This window comes from Pomacea canaliculata, linkage group LG4 (genome assembly GCF_003073045.1).
Source record: "Pomacea canaliculata isolate SZHN2017 linkage group LG4, ASM307304v1, whole genome shotgun sequence".
Classification (NCBI taxonomy): Eukaryota; Metazoa; Mollusca; class Gastropoda; order Architaenioglossa; family Ampullariidae; genus Pomacea; species Pomacea canaliculata.
Window position 1 is genome coordinate 15,146,853 of NC_037593.1, and position 24,382 is coordinate 15,171,234.

At 42.5% G+C, this 24,382-nt stretch overlaps 1 protein-coding gene across 5 annotated transcripts; it reads left to right on the top strand.

The window, feature by feature from the left end:
- The first annotated feature begins 12,255 nt into the window (after positions 1-12,255).
- On the top strand, positions 12,256-22,103 carry LOC112563049 (mucin-17-like). 5 transcript variants are annotated; one of them, XM_025236751.1, is made up of 15 exons: positions 12,256-13,287; positions 14,058-14,257; positions 14,746-14,823; positions 15,231-15,393; positions 15,772-15,865; positions 16,788-16,857; positions 17,060-17,143; positions 17,429-17,577; positions 17,987-18,009; positions 18,574-18,682; positions 19,029-19,190; positions 19,420-19,552; positions 19,930-20,050; positions 20,862-21,244; positions 21,705-22,103. In XM_025236751.1, exons 1-15 carry the CDS (start codon positions 13,194-13,196, stop codon positions 22,038-22,040), a joined length of 2,199 nt encoding a protein of 732 aa, XP_025092536.1. In that variant the 5' UTR covers positions 12,256-13,193; the 3' UTR covers positions 22,041-22,103. The 5 variants fall into 5 exon arrangements, with proteins under 5 accessions (XP_025092536.1, XP_025092534.1, XP_025092532.1 ...); XM_025236749.1 differs by having other exon boundaries at positions 12,263-13,287; positions 20,862-21,508; XM_025236748.1 differs by having other exon boundaries at positions 12,341-13,287; positions 20,862-21,574.
- The last annotated feature ends 2,279 nt before the right edge of the window (positions 22,104-24,382 follow it).

The following is a 24,382-nucleotide window of genomic DNA, read 5'->3' on the forward strand; positions in this document are numbered from 1 at the left end:
GACCCCCTGTTGGATCACCACCTTGCCGCGGTCGGGGGGCTTGCGTGTCTCGATGACCCTAAGAGCTATGCCGACAGGAGCATCAGCTCCTAGCAGGGTCACCCAAGTCGGACAGGTCAAAGGGTAGAGACCAGACAAAGAGTGGTCCATGAGTGCTGAAGTCGGAGGTGGTGGGCCGCAAGGCGCACCCTGAAATAACCACACCACCACGCAAAACTGCCTATGCCACTTGAAGACAGTATTGATAGAAATGGTGCTCGCCTGTGAAGATCCGCCAGGCAGGTGCAGTGCCGGGCTCCGTGCCTCAAAGGAGCCACCCTCAGCTACTGGAGGTCCTTCAACTCGTCTCGTGGAGCCAGGGGACGAGGAAGGAAAGCGACTGGCCAGAGTACCACCAAAACCAATGACAACCCATCAACATCATACATTGGAACGCAGAAGGGGTTGCAACAAGAAGATAGAACTGGAACAGTTCCTGTACCAGAACAGCATTAACATCTGCTGTATACAGGAAACCCATTTACAAAAAGAAAAGCCCTTCAAGATCAGAGGGTACCAGACATTTAGGAGTGATCGTCAGGGGAGAAAGAAAGGTGGAGTGTTGACCTTAGTCAGAAACAACATGAATGCAAGCGAAACGAAAAGATACATGGACGAGGCAGAATACATAGAAGTCAAGGTCACCATCACAAACAGCGTCCTCCATGTCATCAACTACTACTGCCCAGTGACAAGATGCTGTCCTTGACACTATCCAGGTTCCAGACAGCGGCTTCCTCATCGCCGGAGACTTTAACAGCCAGTCCCAGAGTTGGGGATACAACATACTTGACAAGCGAGGAGAAGATATCGAAACTTGGCAAGACGAGAACCATCTAATCCTTGTCAACGACCCACAGATCCACCAACCTTCTACTCGCGCGCGCTGGCACACAACAACAAAACCAGACCTGGCTCTCTGCACAGACGACATCCACAAGAATTTGAGCAGAACAGTCTTAGACCAGCTGGGAGGAAGTGACCATCGCCCAGTACTCCTTACCATCACAGGAAGTACGACACCTGAACCCCCGCAGCACGCCAGATGGAATCATAAGAAGGCACAGTGGGGGCTGTTCAGAATACGAACAAATGAGCTCACGAAAGACATCAAGGTGGAAGGACTAAACATCAACAACGTCGTCAAAGATTTCAATGCCAGTATCATCAAGGCAGCCAAAGAAACTATCCCACGAGGGGTGCGAAAGGACTACACTCCGTACTGGACAGCAGAACTTCAGAGAGCTCACGATGACCTGACAAAAGCCAGAGAAGAAGCAGAAACCAACCCCAGTCAAGAAAACAACATCAAGCTGCAAGAAACAAATGCCAAACTGCTAAGAACAAAAGTAGAGTGCAAGAGAAGAAGCTGGAGAGAAAAGACAGCAGGGCTGAATATGGAGAGAGACACCACCAAGCTGTGGAGGCTGACCAAGGCACTAAATGATGAGGGTAGCAAGGGACAGAAGATCACCTTGAAGAAGATGGACAGACACTGACAGATAAGGCAGCAGCAAATGCATTTGCGCAAGCATATGCAAAGGAGAGCAGCATCACCATCCACCGCATCTGCAAAAAGAATTCAGAAAGAAGAGAAAGAATGAAAACAAATGGGGATGTCCATGAGTCGATGCAGCAAGATATCACCATCCAAGAACTGAAGAATGCCATCAAACAGCTGAAGAAGAAAAAATCTCCAGGTCCAGACAACATAACGAATGAGATGCTACAACACCTTGGCAGCACAGCCCTCACTAAACTACTGGACATTTTCAACCTTAGCTGGAGAGAAGGCCAGGTACCTCAGTGCTGGAAGGAAGCCAGGATGATCCCTGTTCTGAAAAAAGGGAAGAACAAGTCACGAATCTTGAGCTACCGCCCATCAGCCTGATAAGCTGCGTCTGTAAAACCATAGAGCGCATCATCAATCAGCGCCTGCAGTGGTACCTGGAATCTGAAAGCATCATCATCCCAGAACAAGCAGGCTTCAGAAGATACAGAAGCACCGAAGATCAGACAACGCACCTAGCGCAGGTCATAGAGGATGCTTTCCAAGCCCAGAAGGTCACCCTAGCGGTCTTCATTGATATGCAGAAGGCTTTCGACAAGGTCTGGAAGGATGGACTCCTGGTCAAGCTCCAGCGAAGCAACATCAGCGGCAACATGTACCGGTGGACCAAGTCCTACTTGCACAACCGAAGAGCCAGGGTGCTTGTAGACGGACACTGTGGCCGTAAGGTGCTGCTACGACACGGAGTACCACAAGGGGGAGTACTCTCGCCGACCTTGTTCATACTCTTCATCAACGACCTGGTACCAGAGCTTCCAAGGGGAGTCCAAGCAGCACTGTATGCAGATGACCTGGTCATATGGTGCTCAGAAGAGTATGCAACAACAGCAAACCTACAGGATGCAGCTTGCACTAGACAAAGTGGCAGCCTGGGCAGATAACTGGTGCGTTACCAATCAACCGTGACAAGACAACAGCCACTCTTTTCTCTCTCTCCACCAAAGCGCAAGCTGGCAGACTAAAGTTGGGAGACACTCCACTGACACTTGAAGACCAGCAGACGTACCTGGGAGTCACTTTTGACAAAAGATTGACATGGAAGCAAACACATCTAAACGCAGAAGCAAAAGCCAGAAGAAAGCTGAACATCATGAGAAAGCTGGCAGGAACACACTGGGGCGCCAACGAAAAGATCCTGAAGACCGTGTACCAAGGTACTGTAAGACCACACCTTGAGTACGGATCAAGCACCTGGATGACAGCAGCCAAGTCACACCTTCAGACTTTGGACAAGGTGCAGAACCAAGCACTGAGAGTAATAACAGGCGCCATGAGATCTACGCCAATAGACAAGATGGAGCAGATAACAGGCATACCCCCATTAAAAAAGAGAAGGGAATGCAAAGCACTCGTGCAGGCCACCAAGTACAGGCACAGTGAAGACCACTGATGAGTGCCAGACAGAAACAGCTGTCCTCGGAAGGCTGAAAAGATCCAGCTTTGTGCGAGAGACGCAGGCACTACACAGAAAATACCAAACAAAGCTTCCTGCACAGGTCCAGGTACCGACTCTCTACCTCGATCCTCCTCCTTGGAAAGACAGAACAGGGAACATTACCATCTGCACCACAGTTCCTCACCTCACAACAAAGGATGAGCATAGCAACGTGAGCAAGAGAGCCCTGACGCTAGCCATGCTAGAAGAAAGGTACCCCCAGGAATCATGGATAAGGGCCTACACAGACGGGTCAGCCACAGACGCTATCCAGAGGGGAGGGGCCGGCGTGTACATCCAGTTCCCAAATGGACAGTGGCAGGCAGCAGCAATACCAACTGGCCTCCACTGTACAAACTATAGAGCAGAAGTAGAAGCCCTGGTCCACGCAGCAAACATCATCAGCAGCAGAGCAGACCATGACAGCCAGGTCGTCTTCCTGACCGATGCTCTGTCGGTGCTGCAGGCAGTCAACAATAACAAACTGCCAGACCTGGAAGCCGCGCTGCTAAACATCAAGTGCCTCAGAACGGCTCTGCAGTGGATCCCATCACACTGCGGGATAGATGGGAATGAGGAAGCTGACAGGATGGCTAAGTTGGGTGCAGAGGACGAGCAAGAAGACAATGCAGTCAACATGTCAGAGATGAAACCATCATTAAGTCTCTGTACAGGCCACAGCAACCACTGGACAGTTACCATCAGCTGTCCAGACCGGACCAGGTCGCTATCTTCCGCCTCAGGACTGGGCAAACAGGCTGCTTCACCACCTACACAGGAAGTTGCACCTAGTGCCGTCCCGAGATGCTCTTGTGGAGAGGCAGACCAGACTGTAGAACACATCCTACAGGACTGTAGGAATCTCCGTACCCTGAGGAAAGAGACGTGGCCACAGTCGGAGACCCTGCACAACAAGCTGTACGGGCCGGTGGAGTCTCTGCAGAAGACCACCGATTTCATATCAAGAGCTGGTCTCCAAGTGTGAAAGAGGCGAACGACAAAAAAAAAAAAACAATTAATGTACAAGTCAAAGTTGCATATTTTAATTGTTATTTACTTTTATGTAGTTTCCTTTTGTCCTCTTTGCAAAACTTCTTTATAGGCTCCAGAGCTGTGATGTGGCGCTTACTAATAATCGTCATCATCCATCCATATCCATCATCCATCATCAACAATCATTAATCATTATAATGTATAGGACGGCTTCTTGGCCAAAGCCTGGCTCACCGCGCTTAACAAACACAAAAATGCAAAAGAAAGACGAAAATCGTGCGGGTCTGTCATTGTAGCTAACGGAAGACTTTGTCGATGCTCCTCTGAATGAAATCTTCGTGGTAGACCAAGATGTTTATGTAGTACCGATACAATATACAGGTCGTAAAGATTTTGTTTCTTCCGTGGCGAACGCAGTAAAGATTAATCAGTAGTCTATAATTGTGATGACTAGAGAAGCCATTACGATGTCAGGTAGAGAAGACGACGACAAAGCATTCCCAGTCCTTTAATATCTATAAACAAAAGCTACATCACTAGTTCCAAATGTCTTCAGTTTTGTATCCTTCCCATGCGTTCCTACTAGAGTTCAATAAAGGGTGACAATCCTTGTCTCTCGAGACAGACAAGGGAGGTAACCCCAATTTCTAACAGATGGTGAACACAGATTAATCGATACTCGGTTCAAGCGTAGATTAAAAAAAAAAAAAGAAGAAGAAAAATCAAGAGACTGCTGGAATATGTGTAGTCACAAGACAGAGAGAAGATGTTTTAAAACGTTTTTTTAAAGCTGATAGAAGTTCAAGAGTAGCGACGACTTGAAACCATTATGGCGGCAAAGAGAAAAGACCGTTCCTCACAGTGACGAAGAAAGCATAAAGCACTTGCCCATACTATCGTCAGGAAAACAACAAACAAGTCACACATATATAATTATATATAATGGTGAGAGCTGCCTCTCTCAAGCCTTTAAGGCGAAGAGACACCAACAGTTTATACTCAACCATTTCATTTTCAGTTTACTAAGGGTCGGGTACGCCTTTATTAAATACGTCACGCTTTCCGGTAAGTCTACGTGTACTGTTTACCCGTAAACCTTATTTCAACCCTCATGTTGACGTCAATCTGTGCGACCTCTCGACACTGGGTTTTGCCGCGAAAGGTCATGTACCTCTCTTCTCCTGACGTCAGTGTCTGCTGCTTGATTGACAGTGCATGACCTTTCCTTAATGGAGTTTTTCTGTAAATTATCTACCTATTAGTGATCGTCGTAGTTCTCACTGTGTGCCCATTCATTGCAGAGCAAACGAAACAATAGTAAAAAGTCCGGGTGTTGCGAAAGCGCGTTGGGTTCCGGGTAGGATTCTGCAGCTCTACGAAACAATTGTTGGCCTTCAGGAGGTGTGAGGATGATAGTTTAGTTTACTCCTTGTTTCTCCCTTGACGAGTATAGGGCCGCAACAACACCTCGACAACGGACCCCGTTTTGGGTAGCCCCCCTCAGTTTGGCCCATGTGGTTCCGTCTCTTTTTAAAAATCCTTCTTGACTGTGTTCAACAGTTTAATAAAATCGACTTTATTTCAAGATGTCATTTCACTTTGCTAATGATAGGTCGAACTTGGATTTCAAAAACTCTTGGTGCTATTATTTGCACGACAGAAGTAGAGATTTAATTAACCGAATTAATATTATTGCCGTGTTTTAAAGGAGTGTCAAATGTATTTAATGTGTTGTGGCACTTTTGCGTATTCTAAAAGTTTTCAGCTGTATTGTCGGCAGATCAATTGAAAACATTTTAAGTGTTCCGTATCTTCGCTCTAGTAGTTGTACTGCCATTACTGGCCATAGAAGGGGTAAGAGCTAGATTGAATTTATAGAAGGGAGTGGGTGTTGTCGTTCAAACCTGGTATTTAGTAGCACTGTTGACCCAAACAGACATTTTATTGCCCAGCTTCCCAGCTGTGTGATTAGTGCGATAATGTATGTGAATAGACGATAAGTTATTTTCTTTGCTAATACACCCTGAAAAAAATCCGTTTTCAAAGGAAGTGAAAGCAATAAACGATAAGGATGTTTTCCATAATACAATATTCTAATTGCTCCGATTTCTTTTGGGTGAACTGATTGAACCTGCACATAAAACTAGAGATGGCGTGGCTAATTCCACCACGTAGTAGAAACCTTGCTGTGTGTGCACCGCGGGGAAGCCCCGCCCACCTTCTCCTCGTGACGCCAGTCATGGGTGAGCGGTTTTCACGACCTGTTGATGGTAGGTCAGCGAAAGGTACTTAGAGAGCAGCGAGGCAGGCACACCCGTTGACGATAATTATTATAGCTAGTATGCACGTGTGTGGATGAAGCAATCCACAACCAAGTGCGTGGATAAAGGATGGGTGTAAGTGTTGACAGCCACCCGGTTATCGTTAGTTGTTAGGGACGAAACTGAACAACTTTTTATAAAGCGAGATATTAAAATTTCATCTAAAAATGTGTGTAGACATCAACACCTTTTTTGTTATTGCAAACGTACAATTTTAAAAATATTTTGCTCATATTCTTACATTATAGGTGAGGTCACAGGTAGAAGGCGTCGGTCCTATTGAGGTTCTACGTTAATAACTAACCAAAACTTCCAAAACTTGATAGACTTTAGTCTATAATGATGATGATAGTGATGAGGATTAATATTAGTCGTAGTCGTTAATTAATAATACATTATCGGTACATATTTTGTTTCATGTTGTGCTATATTTTTGGCGTGTTATGTTCTTTGTTATAGCACGCCCGCGTGTTTCTCACTCAGTTGAAATTCATGACTAAATAAAATAATCTTCGTTAGAAGACATACGATTTCTTTTGTTGAGTTGAGAATTTATATGCTTGTACTTTCTGCTTCTCTGGGACGAGGAGACGATAAAACAATAAATTATCCCAAGCACACCACTTTCTCTGTTTTGTTGTATAATTCTATTGTACCCTGCACATACTTTACTTAAACACCTTTGCAAAGTTCCGTTTTAGTCAGTAATCATTAGTCAGGATGTCGATCGTTATTATTTCGGCAGTGTTTATCGGGTACTTGGCCGCGATACTCGACACCTTGTCTCATTGGCAATTCAGGGTGCACTCTCCCGTGATCGATGTCGCTTGATTCACCCGCCCACCCGTCTCGTCGTGACAAGTAGCGCTGATGATTTCATTAACTGAGTCACGATTCGCACTGTTTGAAGGACAGGGCCAGCTCATTCTTTGTTCCCTGTTTGTTTGGGGTTTTTTTTCAGTTCCTGTCTTCAAGTCGCAACTTGATTCTTCTAGCCGTTCCTAGCTATTATGCTTTTTTCTTTTTTTTTCTAAACAACGCATTTAGTTAGCAATCGTCCGACAAATCGTTTTAGGGTCTGTCTTGTGGCGATGACAGCATAAATTTTAAAGGATCGGTTTGGCCGGGATACATCACCACAAAGCATGTAGCTCAATTTTTTAAATTATACATAAGGGTGGTGTGGGAGATAATAGAAGAGAGGGGCAATTCGTTCGATTAGGGCGGCGGACCTTAGAGGTGGCGGTTCAAAGATAAATAGTTTGTCTCTTCTGTTAGGGAAATGAAGTGAATCGAATTCTTGAATTAACATCTGAGTTCTCTCTCTAGTTAAAGATTTTTTATTTAAATATACAACATTATCGTATAAATTCATAGACTGAAACAATCAACAATTTAATCCCCTCCAGCTTCCTTTGATTTTTAAGTTTCCAAATATCTGTGCCACCTGTGTTAATGTGTCCCAAGTTCTTCCAAAAAGGGAGACTAAAAGCAATAAAAAAATGACAGCTACAGAGACTCAAAAAGAATAATAACCATAAGCACAAATGTATATGCAATCTTTTTGGAAAGGCGGTTTCACGATCGGGGCTATGAAAACAAGGGAGAGATTATTTACTCGCACAATAGCGATAACAAATCAACTAACTGGCGAGGTCCCCTTTGCACGGGGATGGATTCTTATGCATCCTGAAGGAAAGTTGAAATACATTCCGAAAAACACTGGTATGCACGGCTATGTTTTTGAGATGAGTGCATACTTTGTTTTGGGAATTAGGTGCAGTTTTGTTCAAGTAGTTTATGATTCCAACTACTGTACTTTGAAGTTTATTTCATTTTATTAGGATATGGCAATGACAGCCATGACGACGATAAAGATTATGAGATTGGTAGAAAATATTGACCAAAAAAATTGAGAAACAAAATAATTTTGTATGATTAAGTATGGTTATCTTCCTTTGTGTTTATTTATCCCGTTTGTATTTGTGGACGAGGATTTCCGTGTTGTGTGAGTGTGAGCGCGACCAAGCAAACGAGAAAGAGAGAGAGCATATATCTTGCTACAAGTTGTTTAAACTCAGGTCATAGGAAACTGCTTCCTGTGCCGCTCCTCCTAGTCCTCCATCTTTTCCTTTCTCCGCATTGTCACCCAGGCCCAGTGGATCATTTTCCAACTAATGTTATCGTCCAACTTTCGTGACCTATGACCAGGATCTAATTATTCCGCTTGCTTGCGAAACAGTTTATGAGCTTTCCGTTTTCATAGCACATCCCTAAACGACAGTGACGCTGGTGTGTACGTGAGTGTGTGTGAGAGATGCTTGCTCTTGCCGCCGCTTCCATGCTGCATAGTTCAACATGCTCGGAAAACAGATCTTGATATATCTATGTCATGAAGCTAATATTCACAAATATTATTTACATTATTGGCATTCTTTATATATGGGCAGCTATTACCGGTCAGCAGAACAAGCAAATAAAGAATGATCAGGGTGCAACAGAACAGAATAAAGAATGTAATTAAGAAAAGATTAGAATGTAGGTCTCTCTTTTATTCTATCTTCCTATCACACACACACACGTATACTTGTAGACATCAACGAGCTACCTGTTTACAGTGTTACATAAGACTTTCACGCTCTTTATCTCTCGCATCATGAACTCTTCCTTGCTTGGTTTCATTTCTTTCTTTCTTTCTTCCTTCTTTCTTTCTATGATTTCTATCGTTTCATAGTTTGTTCCTTCCTTTGTAACTTTCTTTTTTCTCTTCTTCTCCTCCGTGCTTCTCCATCAGAACACACGGCTAACAGGGAAAGCAAGGAGTGAGGGAGCAAGTAAGGTGTAGGGGAGTAGGTTACAGCTATTTGCTGTCATTGTAGGGTGGTATTTGTTTATTGTTATTTATTATTTTTCTGCCTCATAAAGATAGTTTTTTTTGGAGTGGTGGATGCTCTGGCAGACAACGATGCGCTGTCACCCTCAAAACTGCCAGTAATACCAGTATCATGTCACACTGGTGCTTGCACTTTACAAGCCGACCCCCGTGTCGCTGACCCTCACCATCGGCATTGTTATTGATATCATTGTTGTTGTTATTTCCACTGTTGCTCTCGTCTCCGTTTCACCAAAAAAACCACAAAACACCCTTGTGACACACCAACCTGATCTCTATCATCGCAACACCATACGCCTGTATCTACAGTGTAGATATTGTCAGGTTTATATTGCATTATATTGTATTATATTGTTTGTATTATATTACTGCACACATTTGTCTCCTGGCCTTGTCAGTCAGACTTTAAAAATGTTTGTTCATTCCAGTCTACCTCATGTGTAGTCTACCCGTTTTCTTCAATTAGAATCAGATAGTCTGAGCAGACGACCGAGGTCGTGGACTCGATGCAAACATGTAGTTTGTGTGTGTGCGTGTGTGTTCTCTCTCGCGCGCGTACATATTTGTTGATTGTATACTGAGTACAGGAAGCAGGTCACTACACAATCCTAAAAATAAAATCATCATCCTGTACATTGTTCTCCATTGCAGAATCACTTCATCTCACTCACGTATCTTTCCATCTTGCCTTCCCTTAGGCACTCATTCTATGAATACATCCGTCCATCTATTAAACAATATCTAAATACTATTTTTTTTTTTTTTTTTTTAAAGGCCCTTTCACCCCTCCTGGGGCATAGGCCATCGACGACAGTCTTACCTGTTGTCGATGTTTTAGTAGCAAGGATTTGTTTTTACGGGGTGGGGGTGCTGGCCCCACGCCCAACCCTCCTCCTTTTTCAGCCGGGCTTGGGACCGTCCTTGGCAGAGGGCAGCCAGCCCTGTAAACAGATGCCACGTGCAGAGAAAGAACAGCATGCCCGAGACGAGAAATGAACTCAGGGCAGCCAACCTTCACTGTATTGGTGACAGGCGCTAACAGCGCTAACCGTTGCGCCACCGGGCCATCTAAATACTATACAGCCCAAACATTCATTCAGGTAACCATGCAGCTACTTTGTATTTTATCCTTTATTCTGTCCATCGGGATCGAAACATACCCATCTCATACCTAAAAGACCGGAATAAGCATCTCTATAAGCAAGCTTTTGTTAGGGGTTGGCCGACAAACAGCAAACAAACAACTCAAAATCGTTCCGAGGGGAGGGAAGTGAACCGAGTGAAGTTCGGAGGGAACATCGTAAGGAGCTGTTGAAATGCTTGTTGTTTAGAATTATTCTTGTCACTCCTCTATAGAATCCGTTCACGGGCATTGCGTTCAGACGACAATACCTGCTGAGCCCGAGGGAGGTGATCCCAGGTAGCGATAAGTCCGCAGGTAGACATCGACGTCAGAAGGTGTGGCGGGACGATGTCTCAAATATTTTGTTTATCACTCTCCTTCCCAGGGTCGGTTCTACTATAAGGCGAACTCGACAGTCGCCTAGGGCGCAGTCACGGAGGGGTACGGGAAAATGGCCTGCTGTTGTTGTTTGTTTAAAAGATGAACAATGTTATGAAAAATATAATGTTCATAGAATGACATTTGGAGGACACCGTTTGTCTGATTGTAGGTTGACCTTACCACGGTAGTTTCTCAGTACAGTTATTTTAGGAAAACCTCATCATTCGAGGACATTTGCAGTGACCAGCTACCCAACGGGCAAGTAGAGGGTGGATGGAACGAAGGAGGAGCGGGGGACGGCAAGGGTGCTGTGGAGGGGCGGCAATGGTGGATGGGGAAGGGGCTGGTGGCGCAGTCACGGAGTGGGGTGCAAAACTACTGGCCTTTTTTTTTTTAAGTGATGAATAGTGTTAGGGAAAAATACTATTTTCATAGAATGACATTTGCAATGCACCTTTCCCTGCCTGTAGGTTTACTTCACCGTGCAAATTTCTCAGTCCATGTATTACAGAAAAGTACCATTATTCGAGGGCACGTTTGAAGTGACCAGCTAACCAGCGGGGAAGTAGAGGACAGATAGTTCGAGGGGGCAGCGTTGGTGGATGGGGAAGGGGCTGGTCGGGGCGGATCCCAAGGATGGATGATACTACATGGGATTAAAATTTAACGACCCATATTTTTTCTATTTACTGTTGTCATTATATCATGGTCGTGAATATTTCACTCTCTTGATTAATTATTAAATTTATTATTATTTTCGGTTCAGGGGGTGTATTACGCTTTCTTTGTCAAATTGTAATGTTTGTTTATTTTGATTTATTTTTATTATCTAAGAATGCGTCTGTTTGCACACGGTGTGAACGGATAGCTTGTTGTTGTGCTCCATTGACAGAATATTTGAAATTAGTAAGAGATAGGCTATATACTTCTCTAGTTTTCAACAAACTCTATCAGGCCGGACACGGAGTGGTGCTTGCTGTTAGAATGTGTTTGGGCAGCACCTCGACATCAGGATTTATTTTACGACTCTTTGTATTGTTAGCGACTCCAAGAGTCTCCCTCGTATCGCCGGCCCACCTGTCAGGTGTAACTTTTGGGACGGGAAGGGAGCACTGTTATTAGGGGGGGGGGGGTTTAGATGCTAGAAGCTGTTCTAGTTTGAGTTTTAGACCAAACAGCAAAATACTATTACAGAAAGGTGCTGAAGATTTCGCATCTTCATCAGTGTGCAGTCGACATGACGGAGAACGAATTCTTGAAAAGGTTTAATTTTCATAAGCCCTTCTTTGACACTTCTGGGTTGTAACACTTGTGGTCGTAATGAGTTCTTCTAGAAAACCACTTTTCTACTATTTTCAGTCTGCATGATTGGTATACACTGTCATATATCTTTATATATTTTATTAACATGATTTGTCTCTTTTACCTTAATTATATTTCATTATTATTCTATTACCTTTTTTCTCGTGTGGATGCAAGTAGTTGAGTTAGTGGTCTTTTAAAGCTTAACAAAACATTCCATTGCGAGATCGGATCCGTTACCGTTCTATCTCTAGTCTTTATTATGTCACAGTCAGTCCTGGTGAGGTCTGTAGTGGGAAAGCATGAAAAATGAAAAACCTGAGTAAATAAGCTTGGCACTGCTATTGTGTAGAGGGAGGGAAGGTTACACGTGATGCACGTTCAATTAGGTTATATTTGTCATTAAAAATCATTCTTTACGGATCAGTTTGAACTTGTCGAATGACTGCTAAATGTTTTGATTACATGTCTGCTCGCGAATGTAAAACTGCTGAGTCCTGAGACAGGCCATAGCAATCATGAATATTAATATGTAAACTTATGTTTATTGTTTAAATTTTGAGTACAGAAAATGGATATAAGTCTAAATATGTAATTACTCCAATATTTTTGCTGATCAAATGTTCTCTTTTTGGGAGGCGATATGGGGGAGTATTTATCTCTCATCTATGTCGCAGCAAAGCCTTGCGCAAGCCCACCTCTCCATGAATCTCCTGCTATTCACTTTACCGTGACCTCTCTATCTCTCTCCACCCACCACGCATCCAGATACCCACCCACCCTCGACGACAGTAGTGTGTCTGACGTCAGAAGTCGGGTAGCAGTTATACTTGGGTTGCCAAAAATTATTTCAAAAATCTGGGTGGGTATGAGGCATTGCTATAAATGAAACGTCACCTTTCCTCCATGTTCTGTGACACACTGGCTTGTAACGACTGATCGTCAGCAGCTTACAAAAACTTTTACCACTTATCGAATAGGCTGCAAAGAGAACGCTGAAGTAAAGCACTTTTCTTAGGAACAACTTTATTTCTAGTCCGCTAACATCATTTTTTTATTTTTGGAATAACTGTTAGAAACCTAGTAGCGAGAATTTCGTTGCAAGGACAAGTTACGACGACCGAATATTTCTAACCATGAAAGAAGTTTTCCGAGGAGTTATTGTTTTTCTGCTGGGTGTTGTTCTCTCCTCTCCGATCCAAGAAATTCGGGAAGATGATCATGAAAGAGGTTTGATTTTTTTTCTTTTTTTTTTCTCTCTTTCTTTTCGTTTGTCTTTTCTTTCCTATGCAGGAAATTCGACTGCTTCTTTATTCATAAAGCACGTGATATTAATTTGAACATTTGTAAGATTGTTGAAATGGATTACCATTCTTACGGTCAGGATATTTACAACCTTTTCATGAGTCTACACTATTGTCCTAATATTCGCCAGTATGTTTTTAACTTCTAACGGGCCATATGGTATTATGACAAAATATTTGATGACTGCTTCTCTGCCAATAATTTGTGTTCGTGTATTTAATCAAGCCTACACAGGATTTTGCTATTTTTAGAGCTTATTTTACTGAAGCGTCTAAAAACTGTCCAACAATTTTTTAATGATTCCACAAAACTTTGCTATAAAATTAGGATTAACGAGGACATTGCAAAGTCTGACTAATTATACCGAGAACAAGCTGTGAAGTTATTTTTATCTACTAATATTCTCTTTGTCGATCGCTGAATTACCGCTGAGATGTTTTTTAGCATAATATTTTCTTATTTTATTTTTCATGTTCCGATTAATTATTCTGATGTGCCGATGCAATCAAATCTGCATTGCGAAGCTTATGTGACTGGCTGTACTGATCTATAAAGGGTGATAAAGTTTGTCACACATCATTCTCTTTGATTATTGTCTTTTTCTTTTCTTCTTTTTTTTTTCTTCTTTTATTCGAGGTCGTTTATTCCGAAACGAGTCGATGACCTGTGATAGAGCCTGTCTCTTCTGTTGACAGAGCTGGTCAACGTGCAGCTTTTACGTCATCACAGCGATCACCGAGTCCGACGTGAAGCTGGAGTCTCCAGCATGCCAGACGTCATCGTGACGCAATTCCGGTTGTCAGACAATGACGTCATTTTGAGGCTTCGTCGAGTGCCTCACCCTAAGATGTACACTTTTGGGGATTCTTTCGAGGAGTATACTCACTCCCCTATGGTAAGTGGCTCCACCAAAGAGGATACCAAGAGCGACCACTGTTATATGAGAGCCTGAAGCAAAGATAATTATCCTCTTTGTTTGAAGTCAGGCCACGCCCCTTGTTGACGAATAAACGTCGGCGCGCCTTTGTTCTGACGATCGTGAACTGGCAAAACACACACACACAAACAATCAGACGCGCACGCTTTCATACTTGAGACCAAAGAGACTTAACTTTGCTGAAACAGGTAGAAGGAGGACTTGGCCGGGGTAACATCCGGGTCAGTTCGGCTTCACTTATTCGCCTAGTGGTATCCGTCTGCTAAGGTCACAAAGAATAAAATGATTGTTTCTGCAACTTTATGAAACAAATATAAGGGAAAGGGGAATTTCAAGGGGTTTCAAGGAACCATGCTCTCACAGTTTGTTGTTGAGTACGTGAATGTCAAAAATTGTCTCAAAAAAATTCAATGTGCTGACAGGTTTTTAAAATATTTTTGATTCAGGAATCCTCTGTGTACGTTGACCCTTCACGATCTGCTGCGTTCATGGTTGCAAGGTCGGGATACGGCGATTACATCCTGGTATGGTGACCTCATTTTTTTTTTCTTTTTCGGGTTCATTAATCCTCGACAATTAATGGATTTAACTTAATGCTTAGTAAGAATGTGAGTTTTTCATGTTTATATTTGCCAACTGAGCTTAACATCACGTAGCGTGTCTCGTGTTTGATGCTGTGGTTATCGTGTATACATTCTGTGTATAATTTTTCTGAAATTTCTTAATCAAAATGTTTCAGCGAATTCCTTTACAAACGTTTCTAAGAGATTGGAAACCATTGTGAGACTTTGTTGTTACTGATTTAGTTTGTCTTAGATGTTGGCTCAGTTGACAATGATAACGACAAAGACAACTGCAAGGAAGTTGATGAGGGAGACGATGAGAAGGAAAGAATGGTGAAGGTTACTTGTCTTTTTTCTTTTGTTTACAGGAAGGAAATCTTCATCATAAAGGAAAGCAACTTTACTTACGTCCAACTCGCAGCAGACGATCAGCAGATGACCACAACGAACACGCTGTCTCCCCTTTGGTAGACATTCCCGTCATTGACTTTGGTGATGACTACTACGACGTTGGTGGCACTAACAGCAGCTGTAAGAAAGGCAGATCATCATCATCATCATCATCATTAATCGCCCAAGCAATCGTCAATCATCATCCATCGATTATCATCCATCAATCATCATCTTTTTGAATCACCATCCATCAATCATCATTATCATCAATCATCGCCATCATCGTCGGAGTAGTAGAAGTAGTCGTTGTCGTCGTGTGAGGACGCAGAATCATGCCCACATCACATTGATACAACACGAAGATAGCAGAGACTTACAGAAACACAAACAAATAACACGCATATATATATATAGTGTGTGTGTGTGTGTGGATCGTAAGAACACCATAGTTAATGAACATAATTCTCATCTTACTTTCATCTTAAAATGGTTTATTAAATAAATATATTTTTATAGACGATGGTGGAATCCACAGAAGGAAACGACAAACGCAAGTTACGACACACACCATTAAAATTACTGTCGTTGTCGACTACAGTGACTACTCCAAGTAAGTAACAAGCAGTGGAAGTCTTTTAGTTTGTGAGACGCCTTTCTATCCTTGTTGTTATTGTGTGTGCGCGTGTGTCCGGTGCCAGTGCGTACGCGAACGTTTGCCTTTTTGAGTGAACGAGGGCACGGCTGTCTCTACAGGTGATTTTGTTGGGGTCGGAGGACAGGGGTCGGGGTCAGGAACTGCATGCGCTACTCTGCAATACTTAGCTTGTAAAGCAGTGAGCCCTCGTGATTAGCGTTCCTAAAATTCAAGGTTCACATTCCAAACTACAACTTCGTAAAAAAAACTGTATACTCTCTCCCCTGCGCTCCCTCTTTCTCTCTCCTCTCTACCTTCTCCTCCCCCTGAAGTCTCTCTTGTGTTGATGACTACTTAACAAAGCAGTTAATTCTTTGAGCGTCAGTTTTAACACGAACACAGTGGGTGACACGATTAACCGAGCGACGATCTACTAAGTCACGAAGCGATTTAAAGATGTCATTAAGGGGGCATTAATGAGGTTTTTTTTTTTTTGGTGCACCCAAATTGTTTGCGCCATCGGTTGACAAATGTCTGCCCTTTGATGTGTCTCATACACTGAGAGTTGTCCTCGTGTGTCTTGGCTCCTTAATTTATCTCCCTTTCTCGTGATCAAAAGAGCTCATTATACTTCAATAATTGTTTCACACCTTGTAACTCTTTTATTCACATTATAGTTCTCTTTTCATGTTTACTGAATTAGATGGTGTGCATAAATGGATACAATTCTTGACAAAAAGAAGAATGATTTTTTTGCTTATTTTGTCTACATGCATGCTTACCCTTATATTTACATTTCAATATTATTTACGAAAAGTAGCATCTACAATAAGGAGAGGGGCGAATTTTACACATTTCTTTCCAATTATACAATTTCTTTAATTTTTTTTTCTTTCAGCTGGACGAGACAATTTCCAAATGACACAATGATCCAGATTCGAACCTACTTCACTTACATCGCAACTTTGGTAAGCGCTTTCTTTATGTTTTTACCTGTTATAATAATCACACGTGCAAGGTCTTCCCCTTCACCAAATCAAAATTAGATTGAGTGATTTTCTTTTACTTCTTTTGTGTGTGGGTGTGTGGAGTTTGATAGATGGCGTGTATGGTTTCGGGATTTGAATTCGATGTATTATTAAGTCCCTTTATATCCTTATCATGTTACAGTTGAGAAACATCTACACTAGTGTCAACAAAATAGACAGCAGCATTGATATCAAACCGGTCGTTACCAGCTTTGTTGTGCTCACGGTAATGTCTATCTGTTTTTATCTCTCTCTCACACACACAGATCACTCGCACAAACACGCACAATCTCTCACTTTCTCTTTCACTCAGTCTCTTTTCTTTCACACATACACATGAAAGAAAGCTACATGAAACATCTAAACACTTCTGACTAAACCATAAATTGGTTTCGCAAACGAGCAAGTGAGCAGACTAACACACAAGCAGACAGACAACAGGAGGGTTGAGAAGAGAGTTTACACCTTCTCTAACCGTGTATTATAGATGTGTATTATGTTCCTCACACAGACACCCCAAGTATCCAACTTCTCGGAATCAGTGCATACCGCTGCTGGTGGGAACCCAATCCAGGGAAGAGCTTTTCTGGAAGCATTTTCTAACTGGATTTCTACTCAGCCAAACATAAGCGCTAGCGACCATTACATGGCGTTTACAGGGTAAGAATGTTTAACGACAGGATTTACAGTTGTAAAGTTTCGTATGTGCATAACTGTTAAAAACAATCCTGAATGATTTGCGTTTTCTATATATATATTTGTAGATATATGAGATATACAACTAACCTGTAAATTTTGAACCTCTAAAACCCATTGTAACGTTTCAGTAGGTCTTCTGGCAAGTACATGTTGTTCCTACTATTTAAAGAGGCTCTATAGCAAAACCTTCACAACAAAGTCTTGTTAACACTTTTCAAATGAGACTTCAAAAGTAGACATTCAACTCACAGTTTCTTTAGAATTTTGGAACCAAAATGGGCCGGTGAATTTAGAGACTCGATACGATCTATTATTTGGTCTGATTCCGGTCTGACTGTTAACTACTGGGTTTTTTTACTTTGTGGAACAGGTATGACATCGCCTCAGCAGTTGGTGAGTATCTGGCTGTATATATATGTGTGTGTGTGTGTGGTTACCTTTGAGATATATGAGATGTGGATTAAGGAACACCCTTTTATTAGCTTTTGTGACAAACTAATTATTAAATCAATGATGCTAACCACAAAAAGCAAATTATTTATAAACATATGACACGTTTCTCGGTGTCGCCTAGGGGACTGTCAGTGCACAATGCATCATGGTAGCTCCTGATATAGTAATGTAAACGAATTATACAGATTTTTGTCATTGGCAGCCACCAGCAACATGACGAAAAACATAAATATGAAAACTGAGCATACTTTGGAACAACATACACAACTAAACACAGCCTACGACCTTTCTTCAGACATAGAAGTTGCCGCTAGGTTTTGTGAGAACAGGACATGCGGTGTGATTTTCCATGGGTTCCGACTCACAGACAGCAGAACATCGAGAGTTCTGTTGTTGTTGTTGTTTTTTGTTGTTGTTATTTTTTTTTTGTTTGGTTTTTTTTTTCCTTCAACCTAATGCGTGCTGTGGAAGAACTTTTATCACAGTCGCTAGTTCCTGTTACAGGTATCGCAAACAAGGGAACCTTGTGCAGGGGCAGACTGTCGGTGTCCATTGTGGAGGACCACAAGCAGGCCAGTGTGGCCAACACTGCTGCCCACGAGCTTGGACACAGGTGAGGTGCAGCCAGACCGGTCTCTGATCGACCTTTATTCGCCGGTGACGCAATATTTCCCATAAACATTATCTACCTGTTTGTCATAGTCTGAATGAACAGACCCAACAACATTCAATCCTCAAAATGTTCAAAACTTTGCAGTAAAGACAAACGTAATTATATGTTTATCATCAAAACTTGCGCGCACCTGTTACGTCACACATGATCGCAAGAACAGCTTTGGTTAATGTAAGAGTCTAATAGAAACATAACAGTGTAGAAATAGTAATGTAACAAAACAAAAAAAAAAAAGAAGACAGAAGCATAGAAAAAAAACTTACCTGCAGTTGTCGTCTACTTGCAGCATCAATGCTTCCCACGACGGCGACGTCGGCTGCGACAATGCCAAGCAGTTCGTCATGACCCCGACGTTCTTCGTGCCCCCGGATTTATCGGTGACCTCCCCCAGCAACCTCTTCACGTTCTCTACCTGCAGTGTGAACGCCTTCAAACGCTATCTGAACACGTAGGTGTCCTGTGGGTCGGTGCTCAGAAGATCTCCGTCTGAGCTCTGTTCTTAATGCATGCATCCAGTGTATGTGTATATATATGTGTGCCTGTGCGTGTGTGAGGAAGTTCGATCGTGAGGTATCAATAAAGCCCCACGCACACGTCTTCTCGTCGGTAAAACATGAAATAATGGAAATGGCGTTGTTGAGAGGTTGGAGATGACCGGTTTAATGGCCTTTTTTCAGGCAAACGTGCACACTCAATACCTCCATGACGACGACAAGTGTGCTGACTCCTGTACCATATGGAGAACTCATCACTAACCTGGATCTTCAATGTCAAGTGGCCCTTGATGACCCGGACAGCAAGTCCTGTCAGGTGCCCCTCTTTGGCTGTTACTTGTGAATGCGTACCTGCGGGTTTCATGCGTGCGTATGTGAGTGTAAATGCGCGCGTGTGTGAGTGTTTGGGAGGAGGGTTCAGGAGTGGGATGCTTTTGTTGCTGTTCAGCTTAGTTTTGCTTATCTGATTTTCTTTGTCCAGTTATAATCGTTTACTTGTCTTTATAATCTCAAAACAAACCCCCCTAATGTTTAGCACGCATGCGCACTCACACACTGGCTTGCACTGTAGTTTTGTTTGTTTTAGTTTAAGCTTTAGCTTCTTATATCTGCGTGTCTAGAATTATAAGAAAATTGGGGTTTTTCCCTCGTATTGTAGACGTATGGCTAATTTCTCTTTTTTCACCTTGACAGGAATTAGATCAAGAGGCTCCTTTGGCTTCTCTCTGCTACGGGATGTTGTGCAGTCTACAGGGTGGTAACATATGTCAATATGTTCTTCCTTTTGATGGCACACCCTGTGGACCTGAAGAGGTAAGCTGTAAAGAACAGCAGCTTTGGTTCATTTCAGATGGTGGTGGTGGTGGTGGTGGTGGTTGTGGTGGTGATGGTGGTGATGGTATTATTGTTTTCAAAATATCACTAAAGCACATATTTAAAAAAGAATGGAAAGCCAAAAAATTCAATTAACAATGATCCTAAAAGCAAAAACTGTGTATTCTTAGCTCAAATATCAAAATTATGTTGCTAATTATGTTCGACGTGTAGAGGTAAAGTTTCTGGCCCTGTAACCAGTTTCGAGGAAGCCATCTTTATCATGCGTACTAAGGAGGTTTCAGTTTGCACGATCTCCAAATCAGTCGAAGTTCACATGCTCACCTTTTTTTTTTTACACCCTGGAAAGAAAAGTTTGCCAACCAAAACGCGCTGAAAGATTCTGTTCTGATGCTTTTCTCAGCCATGTGAACCGAAGGCTGCATGTTGCTAATAAAAAAAAATAAGAACAAATCAGAAACCACTCACATTTGTAAACACAACGAAACTGAATAGGAGGCTACTGCACGTGCACGCCATATTTAGAAGTATGTTAATGTAACAAGTCAGACGATCCTTTTTAATTAAGTAGCTTATCATGTCTTGCTTTGGTCGCGTAGTATCAAAGTACAGTTCAAGATGTAGTAACATGTTGTATTCTAATTTCATAGTAATCTGTAGCTTAAGACCTAAGAACTTATAAAGACATCGTATCTGACGCAATGTTTCAAAATATGCTATCCGAAAGAATGACTGAGACAGTACTGCAAGAAAACTTTATTTAAATGCATATTTTAAACCTTTTTTCAGGATTTGCCAGCAGGGATTATGCGTCTCTAAAGCAGCTGCAACAATACCAACAACACAAGTAACATCAGCACAGCAAGAAATCTCAACCAGTCTATCTATCTCAGCAAGTCCCACAACCCAGGAAAACATCAGACCAAATGGCACAGTCCTGCAGACAGTCACCACACCAAAGGTCACCATCTCGCCGGTAGTCACTACACCAAATGTCACAAACCTGCAAGCAGTCACCACACAAAATACCACACGCATGAATGCAGTCACCACACCAAGTGTCACCATCTTGCCTAATGTCACCACACCAAATACCACACGCCTGAATGCAGTCACCACACCAAGTACCACACGTCTGAGTGCAGTCACCACACCAAATGCCACCATCTTGCCTGTAGTCACCACCCCAAATACCACACGTCTGAATGCAGTCACCACACCAAATGCCACCATCTCGCCGGCAGTCACCACCCCAAATACCACACGCCTGAGTGCAGTCACCACACCAAATGCCACCATCTTGCCTGTAGTCACCACACCAAATACCACACGCCTGAGTGCAGTCACCACACCAAATGCCACCATCTTGCCTGTAGTCACCACTCCCAATACCACACGCCTGAGTGCAGTCACCACACCAAATGCCACCATCTTGCCTGTAGTCACCACACCAAATACCACACGCCTGAGTGCAGTCACCACACCAAATGCCACCATCTTGCCTGTAGTCACCACTCCCAATACCACACGCCTGAGTGCAGTCACACACAAATGCCACCATCTTGCCTGTAGTCACCACTCCCAATACCACACGCCTGAGTGCAGTCACCACACCAAATGCCACCATCTTGCAGACAGTCACCACACCATCTGTAGCATCCCCGACAGTTTCATCTGCAAGTGTGACAACGACTCCCATTCCAGGAAGAGTCACAACTACTGTAGGCACATCAGCGGTCCCATCCACTACAGCACGAGCCTCCACAACCCAGACAAGAACAACGAACTCTGCTACATCGACCACCAGGAGCACAGCGCCAGCAACGGCAACCACCTCGACAGCACTGTACAGCCTAGTTCAAAGACTCAGAGCATACATCAACTGCGTCAACGGCTGCTCACGTTACCGTTATAATTACGCGGATTACTATTCTTGTTACAGGCAATGTTTTGACATTTACTACGGCTAATTAGAAAAGTTCTTTGCTGTTTTTTACGTGCATGCTGCTGCAACAAACACACACACACACACACACACAAACACAAACAAACAAACACTACGCTAAAATAATTCTTACCTTTTTTTACATTTTGGGTAGAGATAGCTTGACAAAATCTGTGTAATTTTTTTGAAGCAATCGGTTAGTACAAATGATATTGTCGGTTTTTTTAAAATTATTTTATTGCCGGCTACAAACCCATTAGACCTCGGTTGAGGTTTTGTACTTTTGTTTGTAGCGGGATTGTGTTCCAAACGTGAACATGTCGCTTAAAACAATTAAAGAACGTTTACTCTTATGGCACTTCCGTGGATTAAAGACATGTTAGTCGGGTTTCATGTTTCCTCAGCAAGCGATTTTCGTCACAGAACATATATCTCTGCATCTCTTTTCTCTAGATTTCTGGTTTTTATTTGTTTGAGTTTTTGTTCTTGGTTTTTTTTTTTGGTTTTGTTTTGTTTTGGCGGGAGGGGGCTGGGGGAGGGGTTATTTGTTTGTTTGTTGTAGATTTTAAACACCTTTTCCAGTCGCTAATCGACAATCTGCTATTTCAATGATATTTTTATTCAATAAAAGAGTTTTATTAATACACTCATTTCAGCGTTCAGTAGTATTTGTGAGCACGTGAAACCTGTTTGTCGTGATATAACCTCTGTGGCTCGGTGTAAAACACTAGTTCCTCCCACACATACACACATACACTTTCCTCATTCAACGAACGAACGAACTTTATTAAATAGGTCTTCTATTTAAAAGAATGAGAAGATTCCCTCGTTCAGTAAGTCAGTGTAGTATTTATATCAGCTCTATGATGACTGTAATAGATGAGATTGCACGTGCTGAGAAGAATGTGGTGACGATGGTGACCGCATAAAAAGAATAAGGTAAGGATGGTGACGAAGAAGAATTAGATGACAATGGTGACTGAGGAAGAAAAATAAGGTGACAATGATGGGGAAGAATAAGAATGAGATGACAATGGTAGTTGAGGACAAAAAAATAAATAAAAGGTCAAGAAAGACAAAGGCTCCGTTTGTTCATGCTCGTGCCCGCGGTGGGACTGAACATGTGTGTGTGTTATAGGGAAGTTCTCAAACCTGACTCATCAAGTCTTTCGACCCCGCACCCTGCGGGTAAAATTTCCGACTAATGTCGTAGTCAAACAAGAGAGTTCGTGAACTAGACCAGGATGTGATTATTCTTTTTGCTTGAAAATCGGCAGTCGGGATTTCCATTTTTGTAAAAATCCCTCGACAAATCGACACCGGGGAAGCTTTGTCATTCTTCGCACGCACACGCGTGTGCTTGAGTGCGTGAGTACGAATATATGGGTGTGATATGTTTCTGTGTGTGTGGGGTGGGGTGTATGTGTCTGTGCGTGTGTGTGTGTGAGAGAGAGAGACTGTGCATCCCTACATGCTCCTCATTACTAATTAAACTGCATAAAGAATTTATGAATCTGAAACTTTTATCTCGCATGTTGCAGTATACATTGGAAAATGAAGCGTACTTTTTTGTAAACCGTTACCATAGGCACACATGCGCGCGCATACACACACACCATGCCAAATCTCTGGAGCACTTGCCCTCACCTTAATGGTCTCTATTTGTTGTTTCTACAACCAACGAGCCTACAAATAGCATTTACCCTACTCGTTTGTTGTTTTTGCGCTTGCCAGGATCAAAACTGTGCTTTTCTCTATGCTAAAATTTACAAGTGAAGGCATTCAGCAATCAGAAGTGAACTGCCTGTATTACAAGTACAAACAATCAAGCGCCAACAGCAAGTGAACTTACTTGTTTACATCGAATCATAACCTTGACTGTTTGTTTTCAAAGTTTGAGTGGTCAAAGTATCAGGCTACATCACTAACTTCCGCATCATGAACTCATTAGTTCTTTCTTTCAGACTAGCTTGGCTGCTTGCTTGCATTAATTCATTTGCTGTTGATATATATATATATTTATAGCGTTCTACAATAACTCTTTCTTTATCTTTCTTTCCTCCATTTTTTTTTTGTGTGTCCTTTTTCTTTATTAACTTATTCATTGGTTTCTTCTTTCTCTTTATTTTTTGTCATAGATTTTTTTTTCTTTCTCTCTTTCGTTCCTTCTTGCCCCTTACACAGCACACAAACACGCAGACAGCAAGCACTAACAGAGATGAAAGGGCGAGGAAGACGAAAGTTCATTGTTTACCTGTCGAGTTCTAGAGAGGGAGTGTGGACAGGTGGGTGGTCGTGCACTTAACTGCGCGTTATTGGTCTTAAAACTGCCGACTTGCGTCAAACTGAGGGAGGCCCTAAGCAGGG

What these genes read in the sequence shown, in the direction of transcription:
- LOC112563049 (XM_025236747.1), top strand. Translation starts at nt 13,194, where the DNA reads ATGAAAGAAGTTTTCCGAGGAGTTATTGTTTTTCTGCTGGGTGTTGTT. An exon ending in TTCAAACGCTATCTGAACAC is followed by an intron (nt 19,191 to 19,419) that starts GTAGGTGTCCTG and finishes GCCTTTTTTCAG; the next exon opens with GCAAACGTGCACACTCAATA. An exon ending in CACCCTGTGGACCTGAAGAG is followed by an intron (nt 20,050 to 20,860) that starts GTAAGCTGTAAA and finishes CCTTTTTTCAGG; the next exon opens with ATTTGCCAGCAGGGATTATG.